Raw genomic sequence first — 23767 nt, 5'->3', positions numbered from 1 at the left:
TTTTTTTGCTGTCTTTAAGAATAAGTTGACTCACCTTTTGGTGAATACCAGTGCAAATCTCAAGGACAGAGAAAAACTTTATTACTTTAGTCATGAAATCCACTTGGCTGTAAGATGTGCTTTCTTAGCAATGTGTACCACTGCGCAGCCAGCCAGGAAGCATTAGGAAATCACAAAGCCTGACGTAGCACATCAGGAGCCAGCTAGTCACTTATGCAAATTATAGCAAATTGATGGAATAAATTAAAGCGAACTTTGTGCAATATATACATTTTGTAAAAAAAAAATAAAATAAAGGGAACCACTGCACAAAGTATGTCTGCATATTTTTTTCTTTTTTAGTCATTTTCCTATGATATTGGCATTACAGTTTAAATAAACTAAATAAAAGTTTGGGTTTTTTTGGGAGGGTGGGCTGTTCCACAAAATATTCAAACCTGTTTTCATCATGGGAACATATGAGATGGAATGAAGATGTAATTGGCAGTAATCATCCTTACCCTCCTTGAGTTTAGAATCCTATGGAAGGAAGCATGTAGGTCTGCTGAATGCTATAACAAACCGCAAGGCATGTTCCTGTGTGATGTATAGAGCAAGGGAATAGCCATATAAATGAGACAGGTATACCCATAAACATAACTGGATGCACACATTTTTTCAAATAAATTCCATATTTACTATAATACCTAGACTGCATCAAAGCTGTAACACAGATACCCTTCTCTAGGGTACTTTTACAGCAGACCATCACTTGAGTGACTGTGGAGCCTGACTCAGCTAATGCTCTATACAGGGGTGGGGGGGTTCATTTTTGCTCTCTTTGCCACTGATCATCACCCCGTTTTCAAATCCACAAGAAACCATAAACATCTTTCCAAAATCTCAAACTCCTACACAGGATACCCATTTGTCACTAGTTTGGTTACTTACAAAATGAAGGAATGCAAATATATCCCTATTGACAAATAATTTACCATCTCTCTGTGTTTGCACTCACTTCTCCCTGCAGGAAAATGTAATATGTTAATGCTATCTTTTTGTTTTTGTTGTTTTTGTTTTCTTCTCGCACAATTTTCTACCACACTGAATCCCTCCTTGGCCATTTACGAATACTTAAACTTTCATTGTTTGGCAGTACTAAATGTACAGAAATAGGATAAATAGTATTTTGTACAAAGTATGCTTCTAGTCCCTCTGCTAAGGAACACTCTAGCATTTGTTTGTGGTGAAATTCTGCATAAAATAGCATTGTAGAAAGAAAAGTTACCATAAATAGAGAAAAATCTGATTTTTCCCCATTAATTTATTTATTGATTGATTCATTTTACATCCTGATTACTGCCCTCCTCCTGGTACACCCTCACTCAATCCCTTTCCCCATCCCAACTCCCCTTCTCCTCTGTGAAGGTAGCTTCCCCACCCCACCTCACCCCACTTCTGTATTCCTCTACCTTGGCCCATAAAGTCTCTGTGGGATTAGTGAGCATCTTCTCCCACTGAGGCCAAACATGATAGCCTAGTTAGGGTTAGAGATTCCACAGACAGACAACAGTTTGGGAATAGCCCCCAGTTCAGTTTTTGGGAGACCTACATGAAGATTGATCTGCACATCTGCTATATATATGCCAGGGGCCTTGGTCCAGCCCTAGTATGTTCTTTGGTTGGTGGCTCAGTCTCTGAGATCCCCCAAGGCTCTAGGTTAGTTGACTCTGTTGATCTTCCTGTGGAGTTCCTATCCCCTTCAGGTCCCTCAATCCTTCCCCTCACACTTCCATAAGAGTCCCTGAGCTCTACCTAGTGTTTGGCTATGGGTTTCTGCGTCTGCTTTAGTCAGGTGCTGCAAGGATCTCTCAGAAGACAATTATGCTAGGCTTCACTTTGCAAGCATAACAGAGTATCATTAATCATGTCAGGAATTGATTCTTGCCCATGGATGGGTCTCCAGTTGGGCTGGTTATTGGTTGGCCATCCTGTCAGTCTCTGTTCCACCTTTGTCCCTACATTTCTATTAGGACAAAAATCTGATGTTTTACCTTTTCATAATTCTAGGGCTCCAAAAATGTAGCCTTCAGAAATCAGAGTGACGTATAAAGTAATAACATGCCTTTACCATATGAGCAAGCAGCTCCCAGGTATTTATTCAAGATATTAAAATATGTGTTCATGCAAAGTATATATCACAATTATTCCTAATAGTCACCTGTGGATACCCGTAAATGCTAACATAACAGAAATGATTCAAAGTTATTTAATTGGTAAGTAGATAAATTATAGCATAGCTAGCTTGTGAAATTACACAATTATAATTTTTAAAAATTATACTGAGAAATCAAACACAAAATCTGTATGTAATATGCTAGGAAAGTGAAATTTACAGTGATAGCACGTCTATGATTATCATGGCAAATGTGGGATCATCTACACTGGAGTGCAACAACACTGCTTAGGATCAGAGAGAAGATACCAGACCTGACAGATGGTAGTGCTTGCGTAATAGTATACAGAAGCATTAAAGTATATGATTAGGTTAGGTGAATTTTAAATAATACCTTGAAAAACAAATATGAGTTTTTTAAAATGTGAACTTATTCCTGATATTTATATAAAAAATTCTCTAAAATAGGATCTGCCTATGAGGAGATCAAATTATTCAATTCAAATCATCAATGAAGCATAAATACACTTATTTCCTCAAAATGTCAAAAACAGGCAAAGTTTTAAATCTATAGTGAATAATCTATACTATTTAAATAGCTTAGATAAAAATCTATACACTATTCATTTAGTTAAATATGTTTATATTTCTTGATAATTTTCTAATTATGTGTATGATTACATGGAAAGTTTCTGAGGGAATGTCTCCTAGCAAACTCTTCCAGGAGAGACATGTTTCACAGATCGTGGACATTGTATTGTAGTTCTGCATGCTTTCATCCTATATCACATGCCAGTTTTAAATCATACACTTCGGGGAAGTTAAAAAAAATGCCAAGACAGCACTTGGCAAGAAGAATATTTCATCTTCTGGAGAATAATGCTGTGAGGTCTTCCTTGAGATAAATGAATTATACTCATTCAAAGATGGCCTGACATTTCAATTCATGGTCTATTCCTTCCTGTGAGTGAATTGGATGCAAGGACTTGGAAAGTTGCCTGTATTGTTGTTGCTTTCCTCTATTCTGCATATAATGTGATTAAATACCTTTTGTTCTTCCCAGAACTCCTACTCTCTGAGAAGGCTTGTTCATAAGAGTCCCTTGTATTTTTCAGTGAATATTATGCCTGTATCTATGCTTTTACTGGGGATGAAATACTTAATGTTATCTCAACAGGTAGCGGAGCTGCATGAATCAAAGTTTTTATCAATGATTTCTCTTTTTAATCGTTATTATTCTGTTTCAGAAATTATACTGTCGTCAATTCTAAAATCATCGTGGTCACAATCAGGCCTGAACCTAAAACAACTGACTCATTTTTGGAGATAGAGCTAGCTCACTTGGCGAATGTAAGTCTCACACCCTTTACATTGTACTTCTTACAGATTTACCCTTGAATGAAGTTTATAATCACTATTTTAATCAATGAAACTACAATACATTTTTCATCTTTTTATAATCACAAATGACTTTGTTTGTTATGAACATGTATAGAAGCAGACAGCCATATAACTCTATGCTTTCATTCATGATAAAACTGCTCAGTTTATCCAAGAGAATAATTGGTAAATTGATCGTATATCTGTGCATTCATGTTTACTAAATACTTGTTATATCTCGGAAACAGAATGCAAATAAGAATTTATTTTACTATGCAATAGGAAAAGGTAATACAGATTTAAATTTCATTTGCAGCCAAATCTATAAAAATTACTTCCAAAGAGAAGAATATTATGATGTTTTAACGCAGAAGGTAGTAAAACTAGAGAGAAGTCTTGGTGGTTTAAAGCACTGGCTGATCCCCCAGAGGATTTAGTTTCCCAACACTGTATGGCCACTCACAATGATAAGTAACTCAAGTTTCAAGGCCACCTTGGCCACAAGGAATCCATATGCTGTATAAACATATATGTGGTCAAAACACTCATAAATGTAAGGGAAAACCTTGAAAACTGATTTAACCTATAGTGTGACATGGAAAAGCACTAGCACTTTCACTTAATCTTAACACACTTACCCTTACTGTTCATAAGGAATTGTTAAAATGCCCCAGGTGCTCTAGCAGCCTGAATCGCCCATGCCTAAATAACAAGAGTCCTTCCATAGATCAGTCCCACTACAGCTGAGCCTTGTAATTGCATCTTATTCAGTCTGGTAAAATGTAAAATTACTTCCTATACCTTTTACATTTAATTAAATAATGAAATCGTAATGAATTAGGCCAAGGAGTGTGGTTCCTATCAAGACCTTCCTTATAATGCTATTTCCGGTCTTGTATTTAATAAGGGCCATCTCATATTAGCATGTATTTTGTTTCTACTTTCCCTTGCAATGTTTATATGATGTTAATTTTTTTTGTATTAAAGAAAATAAAAAATAAGGACTGGGAGATAGTTTACTGCTTAAAAGCACTGGCCGGTCTTCCTGAGGTCCTCAGTTCAACTCCCAGCACCTCCACAGTGGCTAACAACACCTGTAATAGTATATGATTCTTTCTTCTGGTGTGCACAAAGAGAGCATTTGTATGATCTTAAAAAATAAATGAGTCAATAGATTAAAAAGAAGAAAGGGATTGAATTGTTTTCTCAAGTTTGAGTAGCTAGTGAATAAGAGAATTTTTATCCACATCCCTTGGGCTACAAAACTCACATGTTTCTGCTATTGTGTAATTTCTGGTTTCCTCAGAAATTAGCCTTGGTTTTAGAGAAAGAGATAATCATCCTTCTTGTGAACTACATTATCATAAGGTGCCGCAGGCTTTGAGACTGTTTAATGAAACTGCAAATCTTTCCGCAATGACTTTCCTACATTATAATTAATATTTAAACTATTACATCTTTCCTGCTTTTGACACCATGTGAGCAAGCTGATGATTTATTCTCAATATCTGCTTCCCCACTCCCTTACTCTCCTGAAAACGGGGTAGGGGGAACACACTTACTTTTCAATGAGAAACTTATTTATTAATGTATTCAAGGTTCTCTGAGATTTATCTCTTTTTATATTGTTGTTATAGTTTCTTGTGAACATGTCTATGTAGTCACAGGAAGTAGTGCAAAGCAGTGAGAGATATTATTTGCAGTATGATGCTAGGACTGTCAAATAAGTAGTACAGAAGTAGACTATGTACCTTGCTTCATATGTAAAATCTCTTAGAGAAATTCATTCAATTAAACTGAAAAAGAGTAACTGCAAAACCAATCTCAAGGAAACTGACTTTATTATTTATTCATTATTTACTTTTCTCATCCCTATGAACAAATGCCACATGTGATAATATCAATGAGGAATTATTTCTTTTTGCCTCCTTGTTTTAGAGGATTTGGGCCACATAATTGCCCATGTGCTTGGGCAGAATCCTGTGAGAGTGGTGTTAGAGTCAAAGCCATTCTCCCATCTTGGTGGGAAGAAAGCCGAGAGAGAAACTAGATGGCATTTATAACTTTCAGAGGCACATTGACCCATTCTTCCTACTAGGTCTCACCTCTTGAAGGTTCCACATTTCCCGTTGGCTCACATATTGATAAATGAGCTTTTGATGGGCGTTTCATATTCAAACTGTAACACAGTCTCATAACTCTACTAAAGCTCGTGTAAAAATGAAGATGTTTATTATTTGTGTCAAACGTTCCTGAAAATACTTACTTGTTGGTTGACATTTTAAAAAAAAATAAGATAAACTATATATAAAAAATAATGGTCTGTGTATGAGAAACAGAGCAGATTGTAAACAGTGTTTAGTATGCACCAACTAGATGCTCTAATTGTGTGTCAGCGTAGAAGTATGCTATGACAATGATCGTAAGTCACTTAGAATTAATTCAGCGTTGTTTTAAATATTTTAAGTAATTGAATTGATCAGGCTCCATTCCTGAATTTTTTTCATTGAAAACTATCCATAGTGAAGGAAATGTAAACAAATATACTGAGGAATTGAGGCAAGGAGAGCACAGAAGGCTATAAAGCTTATACAACAAACCTGGGCAGGGGTCATGCCTTATGCCATGTCCTGCTGACCTACAGGTTTGATGAGATCCTGCTTTCAAACATGGCGTCAACTAGCCGCTATGGATGGGCTCCTCTCTGGACAGTTCTGTACTTTCTTCCCTTAAAACGTGCACCACATTGTTTGTGCAGTATCTATAGCCCTTTGGGGTTACTGTTTTGAATTTTTAACGCTTATTACATTTACATTTATATTATCAACAAAAATTTTATTTTGAAACCCATTTTATTCTTCACTGAAGGAAGGAATATTTGTCTGATTTACTGAATATCTTGATATTTATTGCCAGTCATATACTGGCATTCCATACACTGATATTAGATTGCTTCTGTTAAGGAGATAATAAAATAACCTAAGCTGAAATAGTGAAGTCTCAGCCAGAATGTAACAAAATGCATTTTAATAGGAACACTGAGACAAAAATAAACTAAAGCTTCATCATTTTATACATACATCTGCATACCCATTGATTTCCTTTGCCATTGAACTACCTTGGATATAAGAAACCTGTAATGACAAATCTGTCTATATTTACCTGTTTCCTTATAGGAAAAGTATCTTCTGCACTTTCCTGTGCTCAGCAAAGAATAACAACTTGCAAATGGCACATGCTTCATACGTCATGTGAATAAAATAGAAAGATGGGAATTAAAAGTTATAGTGAGTCTAGGGAAGAAGCCCATTAACATTTTGTAAATGAAATCTGTCCTTTTAAAAAGCTTTTTCACAAATAGCATTTATAGTATGTTAAATGTAATGAGGCCCTTGGGAATCCTCAGGACTAGGAAATAGAATATGGAATGGTGCCATTGCAAATGATATTTAGCAAAGTCAATTGCAGCTCTAACTAGCAAAGTCTTTAATGAGCAGTACACCATTCTCAGTTCACTTTCTCAGTGTTAAAGCTTCACTCTCATGAACTATGACAGTATAGTTTCTGGTGCTTAATGTTTAGACACAGCAATCACTTGCTTTTAAGTATTATCAATGTTACTTTCCCAGAAAAAGGAATTTGTACTATAGATGACTGTTGTCATTTAGAATTTTTTACATGTAAAATTTTGGGATTCTGTGAGATGTTCATAAAGTTAATAAATATGTTGAAGATGACTATTGGTGTTTAAATGAGGATAGTAGCTTGCATCTATGTATATGCACAAATACATTCACAGATACTCACTCTGAGTGTTCTTTGGATGATAATCGAGACCTGCTGTGTCTTTCCAAGGTAGATGACACCCTCATTTTTTAAAGACGAATTAGAAGAAGGTAAATGCATTGTGGCTCTGTCACGTGTATCAAATATGCAAGTCTGAAAATTTACTTTTTTCTCACATAAAATATATTTATGTAATTCTTTCTGTTAAGATGGAAACATGGCCTAAATCATACTGCTTTTCAATCTAATCTCGTCAAAAATCGAAAAAGCAAAGAACAAAACAAACAAACAAACAAACAAAAAACAACAACAAAAGAAGTATACTGTAGGGTAGGATGCTTCTTTTACTTTCAAGGTTGAGAGGCATCATGGGAATTATCTGTAGTTCCTGGAGTAGCTGTACGTGAAAGTTATCATGGGAATTTGGACTTGTGTGTTTTACTTTCTTTGCCGTATTCTTACATGACAACCCACCAAACTAACAAACGATAAAATTTGATATCTGAGTACAAATGAAAATTGATCAGAAGTCATATTATTAGTAAATATCACAGAAGGAAATACGGTGGAACTGTTCAGTGTTTTTTGCCGTCAACAAGCAAAAGAAACAATACAATTGAATTCTAGCATGCATCAGTATTTTCGTGATAATCAAAAGCAATAAAGTATTGAAAGTCATTTCCTAAGGCTGTGGAGAATGGACTCTGTGAATCTATAGTTTTCACAAGCTGTACCTTTTCCACTATTGTTCTAGCCTAACGTTTGTCTTCTTGGAAGCAATTTCTATCATTTTGTCTGCTTAAAGCTCTTGTTGATTATTTTGCTGGAGCATCTTGAAGTGCTAACTAGACAAGGAGACAGATGTTCTGCCAATAGCTAAATGCAAGAGGAGAGTTGTTCTCTGGTTACTTCTTTGCTTATATTCTCAATTGCTCAACATGAGCAAGGATCCTCCTCATATTTCTCAGCTTATTTTTATCTCCAACATCTATTTGGTATTTTCCAAATATATTTTAGAATAATTGTCCTATTGTTGAAGCAAAGATCAGCAATTTTTTTTTCAGTGAAGAAGCAGAGAGTAAATATTTCATACATGGGAACCTAATTATTTTTTGTCATATGTACTCAATTATGCTATCAGATTTTGAAATCGACCACAGAAAATATATAGATATTTATATCTAGATGTATAAATAAAATTTATAAATAGATATGATGCTAACCTTGTAAGAAATTTATTTATAAAAATGACTACTAGGCCAGATTTAGCTTCCTTGTGGTAAGCAGAATAAAGGACATTTTAAAACCTCCAGCCCCTACTCTCCTAAAGCCTATTCTGTTAGAGTATGTGTCGAATGGGACATTTGCATGCCTGTATATCCAAAAATGTGTTTTACATGGGTTTTACATGTGTGGTACATGTGTGGTATGTGTATGCTCAACATGAAGGTTGTAGTGTGATTAAAGGTAAGGTTGGGAAATTGTTACAGATCTTCTATGTAGGTAAAGTTTAATTAAATGAGCTATTGAATGCAAAGAATTTGCCCTAGCTATAGTTAGAGAAAGCAGTTTAAGAATGTGTCAGATTGTCACTGCTAGCATTGAAGGTGAAGGAGACAGGCTACAGTCCAATGGACGTAGGCTCAGGAGCTAATAACCGTACTTGATTGATAACCAGGAAGTGGGACATCAGTTCTACAACTGAAAGGAACTATGGGTGGGCTCATCCACATCCTCTAGAAAGGAATGTAGGTCCACCAGCATTCTGACTTCACCCATGTAATGTCTTAAGCAGAACTCTGTCCTGATTGAGTTTTCTCAGCTTGACACAAGTTAGAATTATTTGGGAAGAGGGACTTTAATTAAGAAAATGCTTCCATCCGATTGCCTCCAGGCAAGATTCAGGGCATTTTCTCGATTAATGATTAAAGGGGGAGGGCCCAGCTCAGTGCGGGTGGTTCACCCCTACGCAGATGATACTGGATTGTATAAAAAGCAGGCTGAGCAAGCCATGAAGCGCAAGTCAGAAAGCAGTGTTTCTCTGTAACCTGTGCTTCAGTTCTTGTATCTAAATTCCTGCCCCGAGTTCCTGCTCTGACTTCTCGTCATGAAGGACTGTAACCTGTGAGGTGAAATAAACTCTCTCTTCTCCAAGATGCTTTTATTCATTCTGTTTCTCACACTGATAGAAACCAAACTAAAAACAAACAAAAAAGCCAACTGAATGTTCCATACCTTTGACCTGCAGAAACTGTGACATCCTAAATTTGTGTTGCTCTAAGATGCTCCATTGTGGTAATTTGTTACAACAGCAGTAGGAAGCTAAAAGAGCCTGCATTGGAGTCGTGCCCCTCAAACAATTATAAGATGAAGGTGATCAAGACTATCATTATGAATCAACTAGACTTAAGGACGCTACATTTTTCTATGAAAATCACCTGCCTAGGGGAGTGTATCTTGCCTTGACTACTGTGTTAGCACTGTAAACACCTGGTGGAAGCAATCATCAGCAGGGAGAATAGTCAATGTGAGATGGTGGTGGGATAATAAAGACAACAGAAGGATGGCATGAGACAGCACCAACTAGACAATAAGATGTGGCATACGCAACATGCTAGATGAAGAGTGAACCTGAAATCTGTACTTAGGGCTCTATGCCTGAAGCAACTTAGCACAATGTCTCTAAGGGCTGTGGATAGACTGAAGATGTGCAAGTCACCTCTGCCCATTCTCATCTCTGCTACAATCTCATGTAGTTCTTATTAGGACATATATTCTTGAATATAAACCGAAATAAACCTAGCCTACTGCTATGTGGAATCTACCTAAGTGTTTGTTTACTTATTTAAGTTATGTGCTATTTTAAATGATAGGAAATACGCGGGCTGTTTCAGCCCTAGATCCTTTGTTTCCTGAAAGACATAATAAAATGTATTCAGTTATTACTGTGAACAATGTAATCACCTGTGGGTAAGAAACTCTGAGATGGATGTATGTAGACAATGAATTTATTTTAAGGCTACACATAAAAAGTTATGACTATAGTTCTACATTTTATTGCTTCCCATGTGACAAACCATATTCATGAGGAAATAATGAACAGTCAGGTTAATGATATACCTCTGAACTTAGAAAAGAGTGCTGTTATCTATCTAAACTCTGTCATCTGCTTAATAGGTGCGGTGTAACCATACAGCAAAGCTACATCAAATATATGCTCTCTCCATTCCTTTGGTTTAACTGGTCCTCAATATGATGCTTTCAACAGGAGCCTCCTAAATCTATGGAACTATTCTGAGTCTTTGAAGTTCTATGAATAAAAGTATAGCACTGTAATTTATATAGTAATGAGGTTTTTAAGATTCTAGATAAATAACAAATTCCTTCTGTCACAGCAAGAGACAGACAGAGACAGAGAGACTGAGAGAGACATAGAGAGAAACCTAGAGAGTGTGTCTAATCTCAATTGAACTCCCTAATATTACTAAAATCTTATGATATGGAATATTACCATCGCCTAGAGAACAGGTTGAGAATAGTCTATTCACTTTGGTTGAATTATATATATTTTCTAATTAAAGTATGAAGTTAGGAATTATATTACTTTAAGAAAGAATGATAGTATGTTTTCCTCTTGAGTTCTCTGACCTCTTCAGCAACAAGTAGTTGCCAAAGCTTTATTTACTGTACCTCCTAGTGAGACTAAACTTACCAAATCTAGACTATTGTGTTTGTGTGTGTGTGTGCCTCTGTGTGTATATCTCTGCTTGTGTGGTTGCATGTGTGTGTGTGTGTTTGTAGGTGTGTGTAACTATATATATATGTATGTATGTATTTATATGTGTTGTATGTGTGTGGTGGTTGTGGATGTGTACATGCTTAATTTGTTTTCTTGTTATTTTGAGAACAGGTTCTTACACATTAAGTACGTTCTCTACCAGCTGAATTTTATTTAAGGTATTATTTTCAATATGGGCAATGAAGGAGAAATACGACAGTGTAAGTTGAATAGCTTCCCATGCACCCTGAAGAATGTAGTGTCCACGGCATCAGACAATGTGACAGAAAGTATTACTGTGAAATATCTGACTTAGAGCACTGGAAATGTTCAGGTAGCTAAATTGAAGTCACTATTCCACGTTGTGTCCATTTTTAATGTCTTTAGCTATTTGTGTCCACATCTGTATACTTGAGCATTGTTTTCACAGACAAGGGTTGTTTTAATTCAAGGAGATCTGAAAGGTGCCAAAGTTGTGCCATTTCTGATAGGTCATTTCCTGAAACAAATGTAACTTATACCTATGAACCTTTGGAAGTCTGAAAGAACACAGACTAACCAGGTTGTTACTGGAGAACACAGGCCACTATTTGTTGGTTCTTACTCTTATAGATTAAATAAATAAATAAATAAATAAATAAATAAATAAATAAATAATTCAAGAGTATATTCTCAGTCAGCTTTATTGGAATTTGGGAGAAAAAGAGTACAGGAAAGAGTAAATGTCAGAATCTGCCTGGAGAAGAAAAATGCACAGGAGGGAGAGAGAAAGTCAAGTGTTTTGTGATATAGATAAATTTGTCATCACACAAGGGGTTGAGGAATGGAGTAAAAGAAAGAGCCTAATGACTACCGGGACACTCAGGCTCTGGGTTTGGCTAGTACCCAAGCAAGGAAGCTATAGAAAGGGAGAGAAGAAATGCTTTTGGACTTAGAACTCAGAAACCACACCATCATAGCAGGGAAGGTCTGCAAGCAACTGCAATGAGGAAGGACTTTCTGTGTATACACGCCCACACATCATAAGGAAACTGTTATTCCCTACCACGCCTTCAGGAGTATCAGTTCTCCTGGAGGGTAATCCCCTGACAATTTTCTGTAATCTTTTAATATTGTGGGCTATTTAAATTTTCTCTCTCTACCAGGGCTAAATGGATGATTCATATCTCATCCTTTTGACTGAAACTTACACAAATTAGTAGTAGTAGTAGTAGTATGGTTTGTTTTGTTTTGTTTTGTTATTGGATACAGAGATCCTCTGTGTATTTCTAGCTGTCTTGAAACTCATGCTGTAGACCAGGCTAACCTCAAAGTCAGAGAGATCCTCTTCTCTGTCTCCCAAGTGCTGGGATTATTTTATGTGCGTCACTGCTGCCTAGCTAAAATGATTTTTAAGTATTAAAGGAAATCTAAATTTGTATAATAGCAATGGTTTACCAGGACAAAGTACCTTTTCCATGAGATCATTATTGGACTCAATAAAGCCCTGGTACCTCCATTATTTCTAATGGTATTTTAAATTTTCAGGTGAACATTTTTGATGCTTCTTTCTGCCTTGACCATGACATTATGAATTCTAAGATGAACGATTATGACACACCCTCCTTTGTCAGTTGGTGTGTAAGTTGGTGGGAAATAAGAGGAGAGGAACAAAATGTGAGGTTAGGTCATCCTCAGTGCCCTACAAGCCTGATAATTGTCTGACTAGGTACCTGTCAATACTTATTTATTTTTTATATTTTGTTTTTATTTTTCATACTACGGAATATTTTAATAGAATTAAATTATATTCTGAAAATAAAATAAACCTGAACTTTCAAACAGCATTCTTTTTCTTTCTGTAATGCTAGATTTACCAGTTCATTAATTTTAGAATTAATAATATCAATTGTGTTAAGATTGGTATCAATTTCTTAGATAATCTTCCCCTATTAAGTAGAGACAACACCTTAATTTGGAAAGAAAATACCTAGAAGAATGAGACATTTAACTTCGTTGCTATGGACACTCAGAAAGAAGGGTTCTATCCTAAAATGTTGTAGTATATTCTCACTCCATATATTACATGTGACCAGCATATTTTTCTAACTATGAATCATATATTTTATTTTTAATTGGCAAATAATAATGATTTACATTTATGGGTTGCAAAGTGATGTAATGATACATGTGTACTATCTGAAATGATTAAATCATGCTAATTAACACATCTATTATCCAAAAAAGTTTCATTTAGACAGGAAAAAAATGAATTTCAGTGATCTATTGCCCAGAATTGTCACTATAGCAAATTATAATAAACTGTATGTCTCTAAGTTACTAGATGAATAGATACCAAATTTAAATTGTGTTCACTTTACTTCATTGAAAATTATTAGTATGCTGGAATATGCCATGACACATGTGTGGACATCAGAGATCAAATTTTTGGAGACAAGTGTTTCCATTTTTACCTGGATATTTAGGTAAAGGCTGTAAAAAAGATGGGTTTTTTATCTCACATGGTACGTGTTTTTTATGTCATTTGCCCAGTGTGCACTTTCTTCTAGATCTTGTACATGCAGTTCTACATACAACTTCGTGATCACATGCCTTATCAATATCTAAAAACTACACCCTGCACCCATGTTAGATTTTAGTAGTATAATGAGTCTCAAGTTACCTTCAGACACTCTAGAGTGCCTCCGCACCTGAGCCAGTGTCTCCAACCAGTTCCAGCCAGTCTTGGTGCTTTCCATGAAAGCAATGAATAAGGTTCTAGCCATTACATTTGCCAAAACATTTTTTTCCTCTCAACCTAATTTTGTAAGGTTTGTGTTAGGCTTCCATGACCCCTTTCTCTGGCCTCATCTGCATCCTTGGAGTTAGATGTACTTAAAAGATTACATTAGGGGAAAGGAATCCAATTATGAATACCACTGTAGAGCCATTTCACTGTATAAGAGTATGTCAAGTCCTCTGTACACAGAAAGGGAAAGAGAGAGTAAATCAAACAAGACACATTGACCATGCTTATCCTATGCTCTACTGCAAAACAAATACATGTTTTTGTTGGTGTTAAAACAGTGGAAAATCTAAAAGGAAATAGTGAAGGCACTTTAAGGCAGAGTGCAGAATTTCTGTCTTAGTTGTCAGTGCTGCAGGAGTTGAGACATAGCTCCATTCCATCACCTCCATCAGCTGAGGTGCCCCTGTAATCTGTAGGGACCTTTGTGCTGGTATAATAGGATCAGTGGCATAGTCTCAGAGAAGAATGTTTTGGCCAGTGTAAGGTAGAGTTAAGGTTTAATAAAAATAGAAAGACAAGTGGATAAGAAAGTCATAAAGACACATAAGAGCACTGGTGTGGGCTTCTCAAAGATGAGTCTCAGTTTATTAAAAGACATTTTAAGTACTTCTTTTCCTCTTGCTTGTGTGTGTGTGTGTGTGTGTGTGTGTGTGTGTGTGTGCACATGTGTGTGCATGCTTGAATGTGTGTGCATGTGTATATGTATGTGTGTATATGTGTGTATGTGTGTATGTGTGTGTATGTTTGTATGTGTCTACCCAGTGGGTACAAGAGAACAGTGTCTAGAAAGGAGCTGTGCATACTCTGTAATTGAAGTAATTTTGAGCTGCCTGATGTGCGTGCTAGGAGCCAAACTCCTGTCCTACAAGAGCAGTGATTTCTCTAACAGCTGATCCATCTCTCCAGCTCAGCCAGACAAAGATATTTTTAGCATAGATTTGGGAAAAGAGGTTAGGAGAATGATGCTCAGATGAAGAACAAGACCCACATGTGACTACTGTCTTCTCAGGGGAGAAATTAATTCAAATATTCTAGTGATGACCATATATAAGATTTAGGGAAATTGATGAATTTCATTGTATAATGGGTTTCTACAGAGTCATCCATTCCTATACCAGAAGTCACTGAGGTTACTGAACAGGTTTAGAATTTTTTATAAAGTATGTTTCCAGTGAGATTTCAAGTACGTCTCAGTTTACAGCTAGAAAAAGAGACAGGCCTCAGACAAATGTTAACTGAGCTGGAGTTTGTGACTCTCAGGTGCCCCGAGGGTTCAACCAGACTCCAAGTTAATAAACTCCTTTCCATTCCAACAGTCCTGCAATTTCCTCCATTTTTCCAACTTGTCTTATAATTAGGAAATCTGAGACACATGCCTTCTTAAAATGCTTAAAAGTGTGTAACCAAGAATTTTTTAAATTGATTTGAATTGTACCATTTCAAAGGCTGCCTACAGAGACAGAATATTTGTTTGTTTTGATAAGCAAAAACTTGACAATAACAGTGCATATTTTTTAAACTTTTTCAAATGTATGCAATTTCAGTGCATTTAAGTGTCAATTATATACACAGTCTGGTAAATGAGTCTTTAGCCCATCTGTCCCATGTACCTGAGGACTTCTGTTAGTTAATGAATTTAAAGCCAGCTTGTGTAGGTTCCTTCCCAGCTTGCTTACATTCTGCTTGTTCTTGTCATTACATTTCCTTTCTTCTTTCTGTAACCCTCACCATCTCGTCATTGATACTTTGACAGAAGAATCTGGAAAGTACAATGAATAATTTACAAATACATTCTTGGCAGAACCAGTTGGCCAATTTTGGGGGTGACTTTGTTGTCTTTAAGAGTTCCTTTGGTTTTTGCTTTCTTCACCCTTTCCCCCTTATATCATATGTCACTGTGCCTACCTAAGTATTAAGATAACTGTATTTGCTGTTCTCTGTCCTTATGAAACTTCTAATGTTTAATTACTGATCACAGCACGCCAGTCTACACAGTGGTAACTATACTCCATGATCTACCCAGAGAAGCATTTGCCTATTTTATATATGCCTAGTAGGATGGCACATTTCAAAATGATGTCAATTCTCATAGGGTGGTGTTAAAACTGTGTTAAGGACAGGAAGTGAGAGAAGCATAAAATAGCATCTAAGAGATAGAAGGTTGAGAAAGACAGAGGATGAAACCAAGTTTAGTGTGGAAGAAGAGGTCATTGGACGCCAATGGAGGAGTTAGAGGAAGAACTGAAGGAGATGAAGTGGATTGTAACCACATAGGAAGAACAACAGTATCAACCAAACAGCCCTCCCCAAGAGCTCCCAGGGTCTAATCAACCAACCAAAGAGGACACATGAAGGGACCCATGGCTCCAGCCGCATATGTAGCAGAGGATGGTCTTATCTGACATCAATGGGAGGGGAGGCCCTTGGTCCTGTGGAGGCTTTTATGCCCTAGCTTTGAGTTGGGAAATCCTAGGGTGGTGATGAGGGAGTAGTTGGGTGGGTGGGTGGGCTATCAACCTCATCGAAGCAGGGCAGATGGGATCGGGAGTTTGCAGGAGGAGAAGAGACTAGAAAAAAGAAGTGTTCTCATCTTCCTGGTTTTATGTAAAATTTGGCCTCTAAAATAAAACAGATATCCAATGATTTAAGATTGGACTACATTCATTCTCTAGTATTATTTTCTCTTGTTTTAACCTGTGATGAATTAAAATAATTTAGAAATATCAGGCACTAAGGCTAGAGAAATGGGTCAGCAGTTAAAATACTTTTTGCTTCCTGACAGGACCTAGGTTCTAGCCCCAGAACCCAAATTGTGGCTCACATCTGTTGGAAACTCCAGTTCCATAGGATCTGTCTCTTGCATTTGCAGGTCTAAGACACACATATGGTACACATACATACGTTCAGACAAACCATTCATATCCATAACATTTTTTTAAACCCAACATATAATAAGTATGCTGTAGTCCAGAAAAGTGTAACTTAATTCTTTAAGCAGATTTCTCACCTCCACTTGGCTTAAATAATTTTGAAATGTATAGTTCCTCAACAAAATTGTGATAAACCAAGGATAATGAGCCTCTTGGAATGAAATATTAGATGAATACAATATAACGCTATGCTATAACATTTTAGCTATTTAGAAGTTATGTAACATTTTAGCTCTTCAGAATTTATCTGAAAAATTATTACATTTATGAATCCAAGGACAACCAGATAAGATCTGATAAAGAAAGCGAAAAGTCAATGCAGTACACCCTTTCAGCACCCTGTTATGAATGTGAAGATGTACTCCTTGCTTAAAAATGTTAGGAGGATCTATGCCATCCAGAAAATCTGCTCTGATTAGCCCAGACTATGTGTTTCATCCTCAGGAATATCTGCCTTTGATAAATGATGCATCTCTCCACTTGTTTTAGAAACATTCCATAGGCATTGTTTCTTATTCACCTTCTATAGGACGATGGCCATTTTTTTTTTCAGGAAATGAAGTATATTTATGATATACTAGGAAGCTTCTCAAAGCATAGTTTCTGGCTTACTTTGTTTGACAAGAAGTAAGTTGTTTTGAGAGTAAAACTGTGATATTGTACATGTTAGAGTTACTAACACATAGCTGTTTAAATTGATAATAACTAAATGAGGTTTAGTCAATTTCATAAACTTTAGTGATACTGGTTTTTAGTTCTAATAAAATTCAGAAGTTGACCTGACAAATATCACTCATCTCTCAATGATTCAACCCTAGACACTCAGGAAGTTCCTGTCAACCCTGTGATTACAGACTTCAGGGCCGCATCCTTGCTTGTGTCCTATAGAATAGGTATACTTGGAAAAGGAGCACAGTGTCCCGTGTCCCATGTCAGCATTGTCCTTTTAAACTGTGTTGGCCTATTAGTACTTTTACCAATGACTTAGTTGGATAGGACATAGCCATGTTTGCATTTAATCCTGCAATGATTCAAAGCTTAGAAACGAGAAAGTGTTGGATATCAAGGCTCCCAATAAACTTCTCTGTGTAAGAAGCAATGTGAGTAATACCATTCCACTTTAGGAAGAGATTAAGCAACTAGCTGATATAATCTTTAATTTGAATTATTATAAACATGTTTTCTAAAGTGGTAAAGAAATAATACCACTTTGCTATGCACATATTGGACTCAAGTGAATGATTTTGCTAAGTGGACTTTTAAGATGTGTTTCAGGAAGTGTGTACCATGAAGCATAAGAGAACATGAAACCGCAGGATGTGTTTAATGGATAAGTGATGCCTTGGGAACATGATAGAATATTTAAATATGTAAATATTTTACAGAAAGAGTTGAGTTAGCTTCAAAGGAGGAAAAATAGGAATTAAGAATCTTCCAGTATTAGAGCTATTCAAAACAAACTACTTGGATTGATTCCATGTAGAAATCATATCTTTTATCCTAAAGGCTATGTTAATGGATACTCAATACATCATTATTCAAATATATAAAATCTAACGCCTCTTTTTCTTGGAGTTGCATTACATATAGCCTTACTAAAATATGGCCTGTTGATTAAAGTTCTGTTGTTACAGGACCCTGATAATGGACAGTTAACACAGTCCCATTTTCCAGGAAAAGCTAACCAGAAGATGATGTGGTGTTCACATGTGTAATGCAGGGAGTTTTACTGTAAATACTTTGGTCTTCATAAAGGAATTGAGCAGTTATAATCAGAGAAATAAGTGTGACATAGAAATCACTATTACACAGAACTATAGAATGCATGGACCATTTAGCTTTCCTTTTCAACAAATTAAATACCAATTATAGTTGGAATAAAGATTCTGCTTTGCTTGAATTTTACAAAATGTGTCTCGAAATCAATGGGAAAGAAAATGTAAACTTCTCACAGGAAAAAATACTTTGTGGCATATCTTTAGCATGTCTTTTACTATGAGATGATTTAGTTATCCTTCATTTTGTATTTCAAACAATTTGTCAATTTTTTTACATGGATTTATGGTGTATTTTATTCTCTTTTATTTTTAGGGCACTTTGAATCCATATTGTGTACTATGGGATGACTCAAAATCGTAAGTGGCCAATGCTTTGTAATATTGCACTGTGATTAATATTCAAAGTACATTAAATGATTTTAGTTATCTGATATTTAACTAGACTGTAATTCAGTGGGGTGTGGGTTTTTCTCTGAAGATACTCTTGTGCCTGCAGGCCAGCATGATTAATATGTCTGTTGGATCATGATATCATCAGTTATTTTTCCAGATAAGGTTACATAATGCATAAGGCATATGGAGATACAAATTCCATGGGGATATTTTTTAAGCTCTGATAGTTTGGAGTTATAAAATCTCAAATGTTTTCACATCATGCCTTAGTAATTCAGGTTAGCCTTGTAGCAGGGAGCAGTGAGGTCTCTGGTCATTTGACAAAAAACATTCATGATGTCAAGTGTGTTACAGGACTAATAAAAATATGTATGGACAGTAAAAGGTGTACAGTTATTAAGCTGAATCATTTTTAATATCTACTCATATATTTTATGAACTCATGAAGACAAAAGAAAGTAATGGCACTAAGCTAACATGAATGAGCCTTACATGGTTTTTATTGTTACTCATAATTAATTGCAGTGTCTGGTCCAGCTCATCATCAGAGCAATGATAACTCTGAGGTTTTGATGGAGAAAGGTAAAAAACAGGTAGTTAATTCTTAGGGCCATGTGTATTCCAAACTTTTTGTTTTTCTTTGCTTTGATTTGTTTTGTTGAATGGGGGCCCAACAAATGTCAAACGAAGCCTACAGATAATACCGCCAGATGTGTGTTCTTGGATCATTTTCTCAGTGCCATTCATTCTAAATATGATCTATCCCTAAGATTTTTCATAATGTTACCGTTTCTCATCAGAAAGTCTAAAAGGAAATTTTGTTAGAATTCTAGAAATTATAATTATGTTCGAGCCTAGAATACTTGGTGAAATTTTTAAAATAGTTTCTCTCATGAGGACAAAGTGAGTAATATTATTTGGGGCATAAATTCTGATACTTTATGGGTTGTCTTTTAGAGCCCTAGAGCCATAAGGAGAAACCAAACTCACTCTGGTGATAACATGAGCTGAATACTCTGATGCATGTTTTTGGTTTTTTCTTCTAAATATATTGTTGAGTAATTTATCATAGTAAGGTTTTCAAAAACTTTGCTGTCTCGGTCAATTTATAAAGAAAATATTGGTTGTGTGTTCTAATTTACTTGGGATGTTTTGTGGCCAACAAAGGGTAAAGGTTATAACAATCTAAATGAATGTTTTCTGCTAAAGAAAAATACATGGTATTTTATATTCTTTGGTGAAACGATATTGAAACTATTTGTGCATCTCTGAGAATGATAAGCAACTGGGTTTGAATAATAAGCAACCTTATTTTTTAATGAATAGAATATATGATTTTATTGATATCATAAAACTGTAAAAAAAAAACAATTAGGGCTAAAAACAGGACACTTCAACATGACAAGATGATCCCCAGATTGATAACTTTTTTTGATAACTTTCCTCTCAGAAAGCAGGTGCTAGTTTTAATTTATAAAGCTATCTGGGGTTTGGGTTAAAGTCAAAAATCAATCATACTTTTTTTTCAGCATCTGCTTGTGAGTAGACTCATATCTATCTCAGGGAACGTCAATACCTTGGCAAAATCAAGCCCAAACATGATCCTTGAAGGAAACTGTTGAGGAGGAGATGTATGTATGTATCCTGCATCAATAAACAGGAACAATAAACATCTAGGAAGACCAGTATTGCACTCACTTTCTCTTTTGATAAATCTCTTAAAGGATCAATTAGTTTTCCAGAATGAGAGGATTTATATCATCACACATTTTTCCAGAGTGTATCTTAGCTAAAAATCTTTCCTAAGTGTTTTAAACAGTGAAGGACAAGGTAACCCTATAGCTTTTTTTCACATCTATTCAATTTAATTATATTTCATGTTAAGGTGTACAATAATTTCAATAATGCAGTGATTAAATTTGAGGATAAACTTACAAAGAAAATTAATAGTGGATGGATAGTAAGATTTCTTTCTTTACAGGAATGGGATGAAATAAACACCTCATTAGTTGGTTTGTTTAAGTTTGCGATCTCAGTGTGTAGACCTGAGTACCCTGAAACTAGTTACTAGACTAGGCTGTTCTTAAACTCACAGAAATCCTACTTCCTCTACCTCAAAATCAGGGATTGCCCCACCACGCTCAGCTTAAGTGAAAATTTTAAGATTCTATTCATGAAGTTAGAATTATGTGTTTTGATTTTGGTTTATCAAATCTCCATCTTTTCAATTTTTTGAAAATTGTTTTTAATTAAAAGACAAATGCATCATTATATATTACTTGCACAACTCTAAAACATGCTGCCAAAGTCAAAAGTCCCATTGATCTCACTTTGTGAGAATCTCTATATCTACCCATCACCAAGGTCATGCCTACAGTGCATAATTTCTGATATCCATTTATACACTTGCGTGAGTATACAATCATAGATGTCAACGCAATCTTTATGCAACTGTTACATTGCGTGTAATAATTGAGAGCTTCCATTTTAGATAAAACTCTCTTGGAAATGTCTATTACTATCTCATTAAATCCCTCATACTGGCTACATATATAACAGTCTCATAATTTAAATAACATTTTCTATATGAGGCCTGTTCTTCATTCCTATGGATATAGGACTGTAACCTCACAGATTTTTAGGAAGCTGGGGCAAAGGGATGACCATTTTAAGATGTCTGGGCTACAGAGTGAATTCGAGGCCAGCCTGGGCAATAATATAGTAGGAATTTATCTCAAAATAAAAAGTAAAACAAAGACTGGTTATGCAGCTTAATGGTAGAAATCAAATCAGAGTACTACAAAATAAGTGTATTGCCTAGTACAGAAGTAGATTTTATTTTACTTCCCATGTAAACAATGCTTCTATATTCTTCCTTGTCTTTCCTCCCATAGATTATTCTGACCACTCACCTCCTGTCTCTTGTTCAATTTAAATCACTCTGTTTTACATTCTACTTGGCCATTTTCCTACTTTGTTTGTTTGTTTGTTTGTTTGTTTGTTTGTTTGTAAAAAAAAAAAAGACTCTTGTCTCATACGTTACATCCCAGCCACAGTTTCTACTCTCTCCACTCCACCTGGCTCCCCACTACCTCTGCTCTTCACCAGATCTACCCCACAGCCTTTTGCTTCTTCAGAAAAGATCAGGTTTCCAAGAGATAACAGCAAAACAAGACAAAACAACATACAGTAAGACAAAGTGAAATCTTTCATACCGAGGCTGGACAAGGTAACCCAATAGAAAGAATAGAGTCAGAGTTATGCTAGCTCACAATGTTAGTAGTCCCGCAATAAAACATAGCTAAGAGCCATAACATATATGCAGAGGACCTGGTGCAGATCAATGCAAACACTTTGATTGATTTTTCTGTCTCTGCGTGTCCATGTGAGCCCTGCATAGGTGACTAAGTTCTCCTGATGGCCTCTCTCTTCTGTGACTCCTACACTATTTCCTCTCCGCTTCTGCTGGATTCCCTGATCTCTGAGGTGAAAGACCCAGTGGAGAGTTCAATGTTAGATTGTCTCTTGCATAATATCTGGCTGTAGGTCTCTGCACCTACTCTCGTCTGCTTCTGGAAGAAGCCACTCTGATGACAACTGGACAGGGCACCACTCTATGAGTACAGCAGAATATCGTTCAGAATCATTTCATTGATTTTTTCCAGTCTTACTGTTCTACCCTATGTGTCTGGGCTATTGAGTCTCCAGGTCGTGGCCATCAAGGCAATGATGCTTTCTCCTGTGGCATTGACCTCAAGTTAAACCAAATATTGCGTGGCAACTCACACAAGTTCTGTCCCATTGCCCCAGTACATCTTGCAGGCAGGACAGATTTAAGGTACAGGGATTTGTGGCTGGGTTGGTGTCCAGGTTTTTCTATTTCTGTAGCCTGCAAAGTACCTTCTTGTACCAAAGAGACTAGGACTAAAGGGTGAAGGCTCCACCCTGTGTCATCTTGACTTCTCTTGTGCAAGTTATTGTCAACAATGGGGCTCTCTTGTCAGTTTTCAGAAAGGGATCTTATGCCCTAGCATCAGCCTAGGTTGTTTAGAGATCCCCACGGGACCTCTTTGGCCAACAACTCAACCAAATGTAACCCACCACTGGAAGCCTTGCCTGGCTACAAATGGCCAGGTCAGACTTCATGTCTTCCATTACTAGGAGTCCTACAAGGTCACCTTTGTAGATTACGGGAAGTTTCCACTATATCGCCCTCTAAGTAAACCCCCAATTCCAGCTGTTCTTGCCACTTTCTCCTTCCTCCATCTCCCACCTCACACCTGATCGCTCCTGCTCCCATTCCCACTGGCCTACATATCACGCTCAGAATCTCTTCTACTTCCTCTTCCGAGGGAAATCCATGCTTCTACCTCATAGACCTCCCTTATCTAACTTGTATGGATCTATGGATTATAACTTGATTATCATTTACTTAACAGCTAATAACCACTTATAAATGAGTACATACCATACTTGTTTGTCTAGCCCCGCGTGTCCTCACTCAGGAAGATATTTCTATTTGCATTCATTCGCCCTGAAAAGCTTTAAAGAAAAAAGACACTGAATAATACAACATTGTGTCAATGTATCACATTTTCTTCAGTTTATCTATTTTTTAGTTGAGGGATACCTAGGTTGATTCAAGTTCCTGGCTTTATGAATAAATCTGCAATAAACATACTTGAGCAAGAGTCTTTGTAGTAGGATAGAAAGTCCTTTGGGTATCTGCCCAAGAGTGGAATAGCTGGATCTTAGTGTAGATCGATTCCCGATTTTCTG

At 36.2% G+C, this 23767-nt stretch overlaps 1 protein-coding gene across 1 annotated transcript in view; it reads left to right on the top strand.

Moving 5' to 3' along the window:
* The window catches only part of Adgrb3 (adhesion G protein-coupled receptor B3), a 691333-nt gene that overhangs the window by 373668 nt on the left and 293898 nt on the right, over positions 1 to 23767 (top strand). Inside the window, exons 15-16 of the mRNA XM_028767232.1 lie at positions 3403 to 3505; positions 18909 to 18952. Of these exons, the coding sequence (XP_028623065.1) occupies positions 3403 to 3505; positions 18909 to 18952 (147 nt within the window). The remainder of the gene's footprint in view (positions 1 to 3402; positions 3506 to 18908; positions 18953 to 23767) is intronic.

Source organism: Grammomys surdaster, unplaced genomic scaffold (assembly GCF_004785775.1).
Source record: "Grammomys surdaster isolate TR1022 unplaced genomic scaffold, NIH_TR_1.0 171, whole genome shotgun sequence".
In the NCBI taxonomy this organism is placed as follows: Eukaryota; Metazoa; Chordata; class Mammalia; order Rodentia; family Muridae; genus Grammomys; species Grammomys surdaster.
The sequence above is the reverse complement of the archived record's forward strand: the minus strand, read 5'-3'. Positions and strand labels throughout refer to the sequence as shown.